The 15,073-nt window shown below is 49.0% G+C and overlaps 1 protein-coding gene across 3 annotated transcripts in view; it reads right to left on the bottom strand.

Annotated features, from left to right (window-relative positions):
* The window catches only part of LOC131091978 (discoidin domain-containing receptor 2-like), a 65,733-nt gene that overhangs the window by 28,383 nt on the left and 22,277 nt on the right, over window positions 1-15,073 (bottom strand). For all 3 annotated transcript variants that reach the window (XM_058038392.1, XM_058038394.1, XM_058038393.1), the window contains exons 2-4: window positions 9,709-9,840; window positions 3,574-3,676; window positions 898-1,126 (exon numbers count right to left, since the gene is read on the bottom strand). In XM_058038392.1, the coding sequence (XP_057894375.1) occupies window positions 898-1,126; window positions 3,574-3,676; window positions 9,709-9,772 (396 nt within the window). In that variant the 5' untranslated portion in view covers window positions 9,773-9,840. The remainder of the gene's footprint in view (window positions 1-897; window positions 1,127-3,573; window positions 3,677-9,708; window positions 9,841-15,073) is intronic.

Genomic DNA, 15,073 nt, shown 5'->3' with positions numbered 1-15,073 from the left:
CCAGCAGGAGTTTCCAGTCCTGGCCACTGCTGAGCCCAGTGCTCCCCATGTCAGGAACAATGCAGGGCTGCTGGATGAGACCAGATGATGCACAGCAAGCACAGAACTGAGCAGAGCCACTATGGAGTAGAATGCATTGATGTCTCAGGTTACAAGATGTGGCTGGGGCTCTGTATTCTATCCCCACCTGTCAGAGCTGGGGCAGCTCTCTGCTGTCCATGGAGCAGTTGTTTCTTTCTCTCTCCCACAGCCAACCCTCCCTCCAGGAGATCTCTGCTGGCCATGGCCACTGAGTGTCCCTGCAGGGCTGATCCAACCCCAGCATCCCATGGGCAGATGCTGCGCCCAGGGGAGGAGCCAAGCATTCCTGCCTGGATCCAATCTGGGCCTGGCACAGCACAGCAGCCTTTGCCCCCTGCACTGCCAGAGGAGCAGCTTTCTGCTGCCCTGCATGGCCAGAGGGAGCCCAGGCCCATCTGCAGCAGCCCTGGAGCTGCAGAGGAAAACTCCCCCCTTGTGCAGGATCCCTGCTGCAGCAGAGCCACAGCTGGCACTGCAGGAGGGCTGAGCCCCCCTGGGATGGGGCTGGGACACCGCCCTGACACACAGGGGGCAGGGACTGCTCTGACTCTGGCAGTGGGGGGTTTTCTGCTGTTTTGTATTACTACATTTGTATTTTAATTTTCCTAGTGAAGAACTGTTATTCTTACTCCCATATCTTCGCCTGAGAGCCCCTTAATTTCAAAATTATAACAAAAAATTCCAAGGGAGGCGGTTTACTTTTTCCATTTCAAATGAGGGTCTGCTTTTCTTAGCAGACACCTGGCTTTCCAAAGCAGACAATTGCAGGATGAGGAGGCTGTGCCCTGCAGCCCCAGGGGCCCCAGGCTCACTCACCCTCCCTCCCTGGCGGTTCCTCCAGGAGATCCAGCGCTCCCCGTTCCGGCTGTAGTCGATGCGGTACGCGCGCGCAAACTCCTTGCCCGTGGCGCGGGCGTGCCGGCCCTGGGTGCCCACCAGGGTGATGAAGAACAGCTTGTGCAGGTCAATCTGCAGGAACTGCACATCTTCAGGCTCCAGCAAACCAGCTGGGCACCAGGCTCCATCCCCCTCTTCCCTCTGTAACCTGAGGGGAAAATCACACGTGTTAAAAAGAGTCAGATTTACGATTATTAATTGAGGGAACACCAGGAACTTTGAGGATTGAGAAGAAGCAACAAACCAGCAATGGCTACCAAATACCCCTGCCCTTTGGGATGATGGTCAGCTGAGACTCAAATCCTACAGGTTTGCCCTATACAGAACAGCTCCTCAGTCCCAGATACCTTTCATTTACTACTTGGAGCAGTTTTTCCCCCAGACATGGATTTCCACATTGATGAGAAACAACCCTGCTGCTCAGCAGGGAGCTGCTGGCTGCTCTGTAGCACCTTGCTGCTCAAGTGCATCCTCATTGCTCCTAAACCCCACATGGTAAGGCCTGAACTTCAGCTTGACCACCTCCTGCAGCTCTACAAAGCTCAAAGATGAGCCATCTTAAAAATACATTTTAGCAATTAAAGATCTGTTTGGAATTTTTCTGGGTCATTCCAATGCATATTTCACATTTCCTGCAGTCATCGGAGCTGCTGGTCTAGGATGCTGCTAGGAGAGTGGGGGGAAGGTCTCTGCTGAACATTGTGAGAGCTGTAGTTGTGACAAATTTATCTGCACACCAAAAATGTGTGGGTTTTTTAGCAGCAGGGATTTCTTAGCCAACAGCAAGCCTCTGAAGTGCCCTTGGCTTTCAGACAGCACCCCATCTCCAGCTGATGGGATCAGTGAGGGCAGCAGGGAAGGTGGTACCCAGGAGGAGACACTGAAGGTCAAGGCTCAGGCCAGAGAAGATTTTAAACTCTGGCTGGTCAGCTGTTGGTGCAGGACTTTCTTACACTGGAATAACAAGTAAAGCTCCAAAAAAGGCAGGAAGGGTGACTGGAGTGACAGGGACAGACACCTGCATGGGACAGCTCTGACCTCTCACCACATGAGATCAGCTTCATGCCTTCACCCTGTGGACATCCAGCAAGGACAGGATGGTAACAGATGGCAAGTGATGCTCAGAGTGTCTGCAGCACTGGAAATAAGCCACACTCAGAGGAAAAATCTCCCAACTTTCAGACCCACAGGCTGCTCAAACACCATTAAAAACACAACACACAGCATCACTGCTCTACCACAGACTAAGAAAAAATAATATTTGAGCACTAGGAGAATTTTATGATTTTGGAGAGCCTGAATTTATCATAAAAATATAAGTACCATAACCAATCTGAAATTTCAGTCTGACTTGCACCAAAGCTGTAGGAATGTTTGATATCACCACTACAAGCCATTCCAAGCAAACTCACATTTACAATCCTTTTATGAAACATCAGTTAACTTTGAGAGAAATAAAATGACCAAAAAAAAAAAAGAAAAGCAAAGCTTATGACAAAAACTGTAGGCTTCCTTGACAGTGAAGAAAATAATTTAGCTGCTTGCTTAACAATTCCTTAACTCTGCATTTCCAAGGGTTTTGAGGCAGGGTGAGCACAGCCCATTTCCTCAATAGGATGCTGTTGAAAAGTTCATCCTTGTAAAGGATTTCCTATGATTTAGTTTAAAGCACTGCATGAGAATCCCAGAGGCCCTGTCCCTGGCTGACCTGTAAGTCACAAATCCTTTGGAGATTTATTCAGAGTGACTGAAAGATGGGCTCAGAGGCAAGCCTGAGCCTGCAGTCCCATCCCCTGCTCACAGCAGGGCAGTTCCTGTGTTCCTCAAGGCCTGGTACAGCCAAGTCCCCAAACTCTGAGACACCACCACCTCTCTGGGTCCCCCTCCCACCACTTCATCCTCATGGAGAAGGATTTTTTTCCCTTAATATTTAACCAGAATATTTCCTTTTATCTTTAACCAGAATTTCCTGTATCACAGCTGTGAGCACTGCCATGGCCCCCTGGCCTTTCACTGTGCACTACCCAGATTAAATACAAAAAGCAGCAAACAAGGTTTTAAGGGTGGGAGATCTTCTTCCTCCACCACATCTTGGGTATCTAGGGGAAAAAAAGTGTAAGAATGTGCTCTTTGTTGACAGAGTGACAAAACTATCTTTTGTCTTCTTAAAAAGGAAAAAAGCTCAAAAGTTTTTCTCTTTAATTAGCAAAAAAGACACCTCATAGGACTTAAGGGACTTCACTTTAAACTTCAGGATAGCTAATTAGATAGGAGCTAAAAAGTTTTGCCTGGGCAATTTACTAGAAAAAAAAAAGAGAACAATAAAACCAATCACTTTTGTGAAGTGTTTTACTAGGAGCAAAACCCTCTTGCACCTAGCTTAGTTTTTCTCTGTAAAGAGTTTTGTTATTTTGCCTTTTAATAAAACTTTTCTGTTTCAAACACTACCACAAAAACCATCCTGCTGATTTGAAGCCTTCTAAAGTAGCTGAGCTATCTTGGGTGTGATATAGATCTCCAAAAGCTTACAAGACCTGGCTTGAGGAGACCCTTATACCAACAAAGGATGAAATGAGGAGTGAGAGGTGAACCCACCGTGCATACTGGGGCCCTGTGGAGTCGTACCACTGGCTGGAAGCTGTGATGTCCTCGTCCCTGATGGTGCCCTCGTGCATCCCCAGGGGGTAACGACAGATGGCTGCAAAGGGCAACACAGGCAAGCAAACAACAAAGGTCAGCACTCATCCCTTTGAAAATCACCAGGCAAGTTAAATTAAAAGGCTGTCACATCCAGAGAATAAAGATGGTAATGCTAAAATGCAAGAAGAATGCAAAAAAAAATTGAATGCAAAAGAATGCAAAAAAAAAGGATAAAATACATCATAATTATCACAAATTGAAATTATAAAAGTGATGCATTAGACTAACAGTATCATTCAGATCCCAGCAAAGCAAAAACTATACAAAGAAACATTTTAAGAGCATGAAATCCCAAATACATTATTATTATATAATTATATTGGATACTATAATATGTCATACAATATAATATATAATTAATATCAATAATTATACGACAATATATATAATATCATATATACCATATCATATATATAATATTTAATGTTTCATATTTCATGTATCATATTTCATGTATCATATTCTAGTTACTGTTGAATGGCCCCATTTTACAATGGGAAATTATTCATCAATAATGATGTGACATAAAAAGGAAGCTTTTGTCCAAGATTCTTCTTCCCCTGGAACAAAGTGGATGCTTGACTTGTGCTCAAATGGGAACAGTTATTACCTTCAGCAGTGCAGATACAGGGGAGAAGTTAAAACATCTATTAGAGATGACAAGGCATGGAAACATCTGCTCTGCCCTGGCACTGCAGGCTGCAGTTCCCTCTGACCCTGAGTCCCTGTCCATCCATCCTGCCTCAGCTGGAGCCAGCATTTCACCCAGCCTGGGAATGCTCTCACACCTGGTGCCTCCATGGAGCACAGACACACCTGGCTCAAGCCATGGATCCCCAAAAGCTCCCCAGGTCAGAACCCTGACAAATCCCAGCTGGCCTTGAGGTTCTCTCTTTCCTGACAGTCTTTAAACATGCCCTGGAATATTAGAGATGATTGGGAAAACTCTAAATCTGAAGATTAGAGCAGTTCTGGCTGCCTCTCCCTCAGGCAGGGCTGCCCTGGGTGCCCTCCTGGGCTCCCAAAATCCCAGATGGGCTGGGTTGGAAGAGACCCTGGAGATGATCTCCTGCCACCCTCGTACCAAACCTGGACACAGCTCAACAGGAGCTGCACTTCAAGGGTCCTCCTGGGTCCCTTCCAACTCAGGAGATTCTGGCACTCCCATGAAATCCATTCAGCAGGCTCAGAAGCTACGAGACAGAGGGATGAAAACCTGAATGCTGTTATGGCTACACAGAATAAAGCACCTCAGGCTGAATCAGTGCCAGACAGATCTGACATAGAAATGTTTGCAAACAGAGGGTGGGGCTTCAACAGGGTTTGCCTGCAGTTGTTAGGCACTGGATCAGTGAATGTGTGATGTGCTAAGCATTCCTAAATTATTGGGTAAAGGAGATGGCTGGTAAGGTGACAACATTCACTAATGAACCAGGTTATTTAATATTTAAAATATTCAATATTTTAAAAATTCAATATTTAAATAGTGATAACTATTAAATATTTATTTAATAAATTTAATATTTAATATTAAATATTAAAATTAGTATATTTTAATACTTTTATATTAATTTTTTTTAAATCATGGGAATACCTATAAAACAAATTAGAATTAGCATTACAGCACTGCCTGTATCCATGGCCAGGTGCCAGGCAGATAAGGAATAGAGCTCTTGCTCTTTCCTTCCATCAAAAGGCAGAGAAGGCAGCACAGATGATGAAGGAAGGATCTGCAGCCTCATCTTTACAAAAGGGATCACTGAAATATGACAAAGATAATTTATATTGAACAATAGATATCCTGCTGTCTCCAAGAACACCAGAACCAGGATGAATCAAAAGGTCAGGTAGAAGAGTTCAAATATAGAATATAAATCCTTAACCTATTAAACACTCCAGTGCCACAGCTTCCCATGAGTTCAACAAACCAGCTGAAGAAACTCACAGCCACCACAAGCAAATAAATACCCAAGCAGTGGCTCTGGAGGCTGCAGTGAGCCGAGGGTATGCCTGGGGTAAAGCTCTGCTGAGTGCCAGCCCAGCCAGAGGGATGGGGGGCCCTGGCATCACCCACAGGGTGACAGCAGTTTCCCCTCAGGTGAACTCAGTGTGTGGTGTCTCTCTCCCTGGATTCAATCAGCCAGGCAGCAGTGGAGAGATCTCTATGTGACACATGGATGGCACCTGGACAAACCAACATTCAGCTGGGGTTGGTCAGGGGGCCTGAATTCCCTGGAGGGAATTGGTGCCTGCTGGGATCCAGAGCAATGGTGGGGTGCTGGCATCCAGAGCAATGGTGCCTGCTGGCATCCAGAGCAATGGTGGGGTGCTGGCATCCAGAGCAATGGTGTCTGCTGGCATCCAGAGCAATGGTGCCTGCTGGGACCCAAAGCAATGGTGCCTGCTGGCATCCAGAGCAATGGTGCCTGCTGGGACCCAAAGCAATGGTGCCTGCTGGCATCCAGAGCAATGGTGGGGTGCTGGCATCCAGAGCAATGGTGTCTGCTGGCATCCAGAGCAATGGTGCCTGCTGGCATCCAGAGCAATGGTGGGGTGCTGGGATCCAGAGCAATGATGCCTGCTGGCATCCAGAGCAGTGGTGTCTGCTGGGATCCAGAGCAATGATGGGGTGCTGCGATCCAGAGCAGTGGTGCCTGCTGGGATCCAGAGCAATGGTGTCTGCTGGGATCCAGAGCAATGGTGGGGTGCTGGGATCCAGAGCAATGGTGCCTGCTGGCATCCAGAGCAGTGGTGTCTGCTGGGATCCAGAGCAGTGGTGTCTGCTGGGATCCAGAGCAGTGGTGTCTGCTGGGATCCAGAGCAATGGTGCCTGCTGGCATCCAGAGCAGTGGTGTCTGCTGGGATCCAGAGCAGTGGTGCCTGCTGGGATCCAGAGCAATGGTGGGGTGCTGGCATCCAGAGCAATGGTGGGGTGCTGGGATCCAGAGCAATGGTGGGGTGCTGGCATCCAGAGCAATGGTGGGGTGCTGGGATCCAGAGCAATGGTGGGGTGCTGGCATCCAGAGCAATGGTGCCTGCTGGGATCCAGAGCAATGGTGGGGTGCTGGGATCCAGAGCAATGGTGTGGTGCTGGCATCCAGAGCAATGGTGCCTGCTGGGATCCAGAGCAGTGGTGGCTGCTGGCATCCAGAGCAATGGTGCCTGCTGGCATCCAGAGCAGTGGTGGCTGCTGGCATCCAGAGCAGTGGTGCCTGCTGGGATCCAGCCAGGAGCCCCAGTCACAGCTCCCACCCTGCACATCCAGGTTATCTGGGAGCCAAACCAGCCCTGGCTGTCTTCATCTCACCTGTCCCAGCACAGCCTGACCTGCTGCTGAGCTGTGGGTAAATGCACAGAGATGTTCCAAAAGGGTGGGGTCAGCATGTGAGAGCAGAAAGTGCTTTTTGTGCTGCTGCAGAGGCAGTCCTGTGTGCTCACACCTTGTTTAAAGGTCAGACACACACTGGCCAGCAGTGCCAGATGGAGAGCTGCTTGGGCAGGACTCTGGGGGACTGAGTCTTCGTGCAAGCCTGCACAAAACCCACTTGGTCACAAGCCCAGGGCTGGCAGCAGAACCCAGAGTGTCCTTGGCATTGAGGGATGCACTCTGAAGGTGGGCTCAGCTCTCACCAAAACCAGCAGCATGAGGCTCTCACCAAATGCACCTATCTTGAGCAAAACCATCCTTGGGTTCTGTTCAGGTGGCACCAGGACCCTTCACTGGGCACTCAGGAGAGCCTGGGGCTCACAGAGGTGGCCCAGCCCGTCTGCCAGGGAAGCAGACAAGAGACTCAGCAGGCCCCTGCTGCACAGGCCTGAAACCAGCCCCAAAGCAGCCCCTGTGGGCTATAAGGCAATGCAGGATGTGCTTCAGGCTGCTCCTGGGGCACACCAGGAGGGCAGGATAAGCCATTGAGCCTGTGGCATCAGAGCCAGGAGCAGCAGCTGGGCCAAGGTGCTGGAATCTGTGTGGGAAGAGCAGGGCCAGCCCCAGGCAGAGGCACCAGAGCAGCTGGGGGAGCCGAGGAAGCAAAGTTGCCTGAGGATGGCACAGGCAGAGCTCAGAGGTGTGGGGGGCTATTTCTGGATGGAAAATTGTGACAGTGTTCACAGGGGTTCTTGGATGAGGGAAGAGATGGACATCTGACTCCATGTTTCAGAAGGCTGATTTATTATTTTATTATATATATTACATTAAAACTATACTAAAAGAATAGAAGAAAAGGTTTCATCAGAAGGCTGGCTAAGAATAGCATAGCAAAAAATGATAACAAAAGCTTCTGTCTCGGACAGAGAGTCTGAGCCAGCTGACTGTGATTGGCCATTAATTAGAAACAACCACATGAGACCAATCACAGATGCACCTGTTGCATTCCACAGCAGCAGATAATCACAGAATCACAGAAATTCAAGGCTGGAAAAGACCTATAAGATCATCAAGTCCAACCCATGTTCTAACTATTCAGCTAGATCATGGCAGCAAGTGCCACATCCAGTCTTTTTCTGAACTCTTCAAGGGATGATGAGTCCACCACCTCACTGGGTAGATGATTCCAGTATCTGACCACTCTTTCTGTAAAATACTTCCTTCTTAATTCTAACTTGCATCTCCCTTGATGCAGCTTGAGACTGTGTCCTCTTGTTCTATCTGTCATTGTTTACATTTTGTTCCTGAGGCCTCTCAGCTTCTCAGGAGGAAAAACCCTAAGGAAAGGATTTTTCATAGAAGATGTCTGCAGCAGAAGATTCCTGCAGCAATCACAGAGCTGTGCTCAGAGCCCAGCCTCCCTGGAGCTGGCGTGGAAGAGCTGCTCCTGCAGCAACCCCCATCCAAAGGAACCTGCACAGGGCTGGCCCTGCTGCCCTCCCTCTCCTCTGTGAGGTTTGACACCAGGAGCAGATGGCAGCCCCAGTCCCAGGCTGGGAGGGTGTGTGGTGCAGGGAATGCTGTGCAGCAGGGAGCACAGGAATGCTGCTGAGCTCCCACACAACCCTCACTTCACTTCTGGCTGCTTGCAGCACAACCTCAAACCTCTGCAAACATCCACAGGCCAGAGCAGGGTCAGAGCCAGCCACAAAGGGCTCCAGACAAACAGAGCCAGCCCAGGCCCTCAGGGTAGCACTGCTGCCTCACCACACCTTCAGCCAAGCTGCAAAAGGATTAAACTCATTTGTTTCACAGACTCAAAACACCTCATTACAGGAATTTCTACAACACATTGCAGACCATTATCTCACTTATCACCATCATGGCTGTCTCCTGTCAAATGCTGTAGGATAAAATGGTCCTGCCCTCCACAGGGACTCAGGCTCATATCCCTATCTTCATCCTATCTTTGTGCCAGGCAAGGTTTAAATCTGTCCTTCCACACTCCTCTCTCCAGAATGCCCCTTGCTGGCTGGACAGCTGGGGCTGATGCTTTGCTAACTGGAAGTTTGTTTCCACAGCAAGCACAGAACCTCAGAGCCACTCTGGAGTGAGATTTGCTCTGCAGGACACACAGCCAAAGTCATGGAGGGAAATTCAGAGCCAAACACAGGCCTGGGTGGGCAGAGAAAGGACAATGTCCATGTCCCTGTGCCTTCCTGGGACTGGCAGGAGTGTCCCACCCCAGCACAGCTGCTCAGGAATATCTCAGTCCAGAGGACATTTGGGAAATACATCAGTGATTATCTCTACATGCAGCCCTCACATTCAATCCCACAAGAAGCAAAGAAAAGAGAGAAGGAGCACACAGAAGGTGGGAGAGCCAAAAGATGAGAGAGGTGGAAGGTTCAGAGCCCAACACAGGCCTGGGTGGCACAGAAAGGACAATGTCCATGTGCCTGGCCCTTCCTTGGACTGGCAGGAGTGTCCCACCCCAGCACAGCTGCACAGGAATATCTCAGCCCAGAGGACATTTGGGAACTGCATCAGTGATTATCCCTACATGCAGCCCTCACCCTCAATCCCCAGGAGAGGCACAGAAAGGAGAGAAGGAGCACACAGAAGGTGAAACAGGAGTCCCCTCCCAGCCTGGCAGCTCCTACCAGGGTTGACTTCGGCACCAGAGGGCTCAGGCAGGGAGGCCAGCAGCAGCATGCAGAAGATCATGGTAGCAACTGGAGGTGCTGCACAGGGTCAGACGAGTCCTTCAAAGGCAGCAGCTGCCATCTACATCTCTGAAAGACAAAGCAAAGAGAGAGGATGAGTCCTGCAGGGACAGGGCTGCTCTGTGTCATTGCCTCGTGATGGGCTGGGCAATCTTCCCTGCCTTCAAGAGTGCCTTTGACCTCAGCCCTGCTCTGCTCTTCACCAGACCAGAGGCTTAGAGAGGAACCAATGATCACTGACTGTCCACACCACCCCTAAAGCTCCCAGTGCAATCCACCTGCCAGGCCCTCAGCTGCCATGGCTCCTGGGTGGATGGATGCACCCTTTTAACTGCAATTAAACAAGTCCAGTGCAAAGAAATCTCTCCCTCATCAACACTTCACTTTCCTTACTAAATTAACAAATAGTGAAACTGCAGCTACAAATGAACCTGGGCAGTCCAAGCAGGCTTTATCCACCTAAACCTTGGCACCAAGCAGCCAAGCAGGCACCTTGGAGCTTGCCACACAGTTTTAAGATAAAGGTCCAAAGCAGGGTGAAAATAATCTCTCCCTGCACGTCCACACTGCTGCCAAAAGTGCATGTGCACTCACCCAGGTGAGCACACTTCATTTCCTGTTTGGAAACAAGGAAAACAGCAAAGACCTAAACAATGGCAATTTAATTGAAAAGCCATGATAACACCTAAAGGAACAGGAGGTCAGATCAGCAGTTATGTGAATTCTGTGTGCCCACACTCACTACAAAGAGCCTTGGCAGGCTCCATCCTGGAGGATAATTTTACAGAAGGCAGGTTAGAGGCTCTGTCTCATAATGGAATGCCAGGAGAAAAGAAAACAGAACGAATCAATAAATGTAAAGTTGCCAGGACCCGAAGCTGTTTGCTCAAGAATCCGTGGAGTTTTAGTAAAAAGGCAACATTGAATGTTGGGATTTGTTAGTGAAGGAGGAGAGGCTATAAAAGGTTCCACCATTGTGGCAGTGCATGCATGCATTCAGGAGCATCAGATGCCATTAGCTCAGAGACTGGTAACAAAAGGCTCTTTTTTTCCACCCAACATAATTAAACTGTACAAGTCACAGCCCTGAGCTGCCCTGGATACCCAAGGAACACAGCTCCTTAAACCCAAAGGTAAAACTTTTGGCTTGGGAAACCCCCCAGCTGCAGATTGCTGGACACCCAGAAGCTAAATCAGGGTTAGAATCACTGGAGCTTGCCCTGTTTTTATTCTCTTTCCTAAGGATATGCTACTGGCCACTGTCCCTGCTGGATTCCATCAGAAAAGATGGCTCTGAGCCTGAAAAACAACTGAGGGCCCTCTTGGGAAGGGAGCCAAACACGCAGGCAGGAGGGGGAGCTCATGCTGGGTGCCTGTGCCCAGCCAGGCAACCAAAAATCTCCTTAAAATCACCAGGTCCCTCCTGCCCCAGCCTCCTGCTGGCTCCCTGCAGGAGCACCCTGGCCAGGGCTGGGAAGGGGCTGTGATATCCCCGTGGTGAGCCTGCAAAAGCAAAGACAAGCCCAGAGCTCAGCAGGAGGGTCTGGTGACCACAGAAGAGGCTTTGACCAAGCACTCTGCAGCTGTTTGTGCATGCCAGGCCATCCTTTCCTCCTGGAATGGAAGGAGGTGAATCAAAGTGAATCACAGCATCCTCAGAAGAGGTCCAGGAACAAGCAGGAGGACTGGATGGCATCTCCTACCATTCCTAAAGGAATTCCATGGGGAAGAAGCAAAGCCAATAATTGGGGCAATATCGGATGCTTGAAAGAAATAAGAAGCTGGGAAGTGTGATTTCCATTTTTCTGGCTCCAAAACAATGGTAGAGTATTTCTCTTTGCCTCAGAGTTAATCTGAGAGACCTCAGCCCCAGCAGCCTATGAGCTCTGGTTTGGACCAAACAGAATTTAGTGATGAAAACACTTAGCAGAAAGAATTGCTGCTGAAAACACAGATTCCCACCATCCCAGGGAAGACTGCAACCCCCACAGAGAGGAGAACTTTGTGTGCTCAACTGGAGGGAGACTTTGCAGAGAAGTTTTGGGGCAGAGTTTGAAGACAGGCCTGGTGGGTGTTGATTTATGCAGGTGATTTGCTAAGGTGTGCTGGGAGCTCCCAAAGCAGCACCTGCAAAGGGAACTGCAGAGAATTCAGCCCTGGGGGAGACAGTCCTGTGGCAGGGCCTGAGAAAGGGACCTGTCACCAACACCAAGGCTTTAACTTGAGCCACCTTCCTGCAGGAGGTGATGGGAGCTCAGCAGAGACCTGTGGTGGTGCCCTGGCCATGCCCCAGATCAGCTGCACCATGGGGGTGAAGTCTGGCATAGATCCCTCCTGTGGGTGCCCAAGCTGAACCCGCCACTTGTTGGATTAAGGGGTTTTTTGGCCTAGAGAAGGGGCAACTGAGAGGTGTTTTAAAAACTTTTATTCTATTTTTAGTCTCAAGTGAAGGGTGATACAATACAGATGTTATAAGTCACGCTATAACAATCAGAAATTAATTATTTTGTAATTATATTATAAACATTTCTTAACCTATCAGATTTAATCACACTATGCTATAAATACCTTAAAGCAAATCATCTAAAATTACCCTTACGAGTGAGTCCTACTACAATACATCTTTCATAATTCTATTTCTCTAAAGTATCAGTCTTATTTACAAAGCCACCCTTTGAAACTTGTTTCTAGTTCCATTTCTCTCTCAACAGTATCTTAGCCTATAGTATTTATATTAATATTTCCTATCTCAAAGCTTACATACTATGTAAACTTTCTATCAGGTTTTAAGAATTTTCTACTAATTCATTTCCCACAGCCAGTGACCAGAGCTTGTTGAGGAGGGCCTGGAAGGAGAAGAGCAGCTTGGAGATGTGTCCCAGGTGACTTTTGTTCACCTGTTTAAAATTTTTGTTCACCTTTTGTTTAAAACTTCCCAACAAGGAGCCCTCAAATGGGCAATGACACCACACAGACTTCACACCCCAATGCTCCCTCCAGAGCCTGGCAAACTGTGTGAGCTTCAAGATTCAGGCTGGCTCCACCAAAGCACACAGGGATTTCTCTCTGACCTGCCCAGGAATAAGGGGAAGGATGGCTGGAAAGCACTGAAACAGGGACTGTGGGTAGGCTGAGGGCCCAAGCCCCACTGCTGGAACAAGAAAGAAATGAGAGCAGCCCCAGACAGCAGTAAATGTTCAAATGCCTCTGTTTCCCACCTGGTCCAAAAGCCCAGCAAAGAAGGATCAAGAGCAGGGCATCATCCACCCTCTGCATCAGCACAGCACCCACAGCCCAGGTGGGGCTCACCCTGACACTTAACATGAGCACTTTCCTTTGATAACAATAGTTGTGCTGTGCCCCCTTGTCCTCTCAAAATGACAACAGCCACCAGTGTCGCAGCAACTGAATAAACACACCACAAACAGCTCCACTATCTCATCTGAACAAGCACCATAAGGTAAGAAGCCATTTGTTTTATGGCACCTTTTGTACTGCCACAGAGCCAGTCACATCAGCACCACATTCAGGTGGTCAAATAAGGATGTAAAATATCAGGAGGAAGGAAGGGATGAGGTGTGAGGACAAGGGAAGTCACACAGAAATGCCCAAGCACCATTTCAGCTCCTGCCACCCAGCCAGCACTGGAGAAAAGGTACAAACTGGGGGGCACAGACAGGTGTAGGTGCCACCTGAGAACCAGGGGCTTCTCAGGACTTGATGGGCACATGGACCTCTGCAGGAACACAGAAATAGCATGGCTTGGGGGAACTGCAAACCAGAACTGGAATATGCAGCCATAGAGGCCAGTCTGGCCTCCAGGAGAGGAAAGGAAAGCTCCAGAGCTGATCCAGAGCTCACCTGTCAGCATCTCTGCCTACAAAGCTGGCTTTGAACAGGGCCCTTGCCTAAAGGGCATCCAAGACAAGCAGGGTGAATCCTCTCTGGATGTGTCTCCACTGCTGACAGAAGGAAAGGCTGGTCTGGACTAGCCCTGTCTCCCCCAGTTTGGTACCATGAATTCTCACCTTTGTGTGGGACAGAGGTGAACATTTCCAGCAGTGCAGCCCTGCCCAGGCACCTCAGCAGCTGGGGCAGGCTCTGCTGTGTTTGTTTTTCCCACCACATTTGGTTCCCAGTGCAGGATCACCAAAGTGCCTGTCAGTGAGCCCTGGGAGAGGTGGTGGACACAGGGAGCAAACATTGCCATTCCTCAGCTCTCTCACAGCTGCTGCAGTGCCAAGCAGGGTCAGCAAGAGTGGTTTTCACCCTCCAGAGGGTGAAACATTTTGGAGGAGGGTCAGCCCCACTCAGGAGCTGCAGAAATCACTGTTTGAAGAATTACTGATGTTGGTTGGTGCTGAGTCTCAATCTCATCCAGGACTAGACTGGATTCCCAAGCTGCACACTTCCCAGAGCTAGGACACACTAAAATTGCTACTAAATACAGCCCTCTGTACAGACTGCTTGGGAATCATCTTACTAAGGACTTGTCCTGTGTAAATGGCTCAATACTTTTCTTTCAGCTCCATTAGTCCTTTGCTGTACTCATGCCTATCTTCCCACCCCGCCCACACATACACACCAAGTGCCAAAACTACAGCACAAGCCTGAAACCAGTAAAAACAGGATTAGCAACATCCTCTGAGAGGCAAGAAAGTGTTAAACTCTGTTCCCAGGCCCGACTGGATCAAGTTGCTAATTGCTAACAGCTGGCTGCAGGAGAATAAAATCCTGGTACAATCATTGGGAGAGTGGGGAAAAAAAATCTACTTGTTGAAAAACTCACCAAGAAATGCAAAAGAGGGCACTTTTCCCCAATAAACCCAGCAGATAGCATGGCCTGAAAAGCCAGGCCATGCCTCCACAGAGGAGCAGCTGGCTGAGACCCAGGGCACAGCAAAGGCTCAGCAAGCACAGGAGGGAGCTGTTCCTCAGTGATGTGCATGAGGAAGGTGGGACTTGGAGCTCCTCCAGGCCCTGCTCTCCCTCCAGAGATCCATTACAGAGGTCTGGCATGTTTGCAAGCCTCTCTAGATCCCAACTGAAACAGGCATTTGTTTTAACTGGTTCCTTTGCAGATCATTATCCCGGAGTGGGACCTGAGGCTTTGCTGCAGGAATCCCACTCCAGATGCCCAGAGCCACACCAAGAAACTCCACAAGACACAGAGAGTATCACACACACAGCTCTGTGTACAACAGGAGAGGCTATCCTGAATCACAGCATCCTCAGAAGAGGTCCTGGAACAAGCAGGAGGACTGGATGGCATCTCCTACCATTCCTAAAGGAATTCCATGGG

The sequence above is a fragment of the Melospiza georgiana genome, chromosome 20 (assembly GCF_028018845.1).
Source record: "Melospiza georgiana isolate bMelGeo1 chromosome 20, bMelGeo1.pri, whole genome shotgun sequence".
NCBI classification, from domain to species: Eukaryota; Metazoa; Chordata; class Aves; order Passeriformes; family Passerellidae; genus Melospiza; species Melospiza georgiana.
This window is presented reverse-complemented; position numbering and strand designations above follow the sequence as displayed.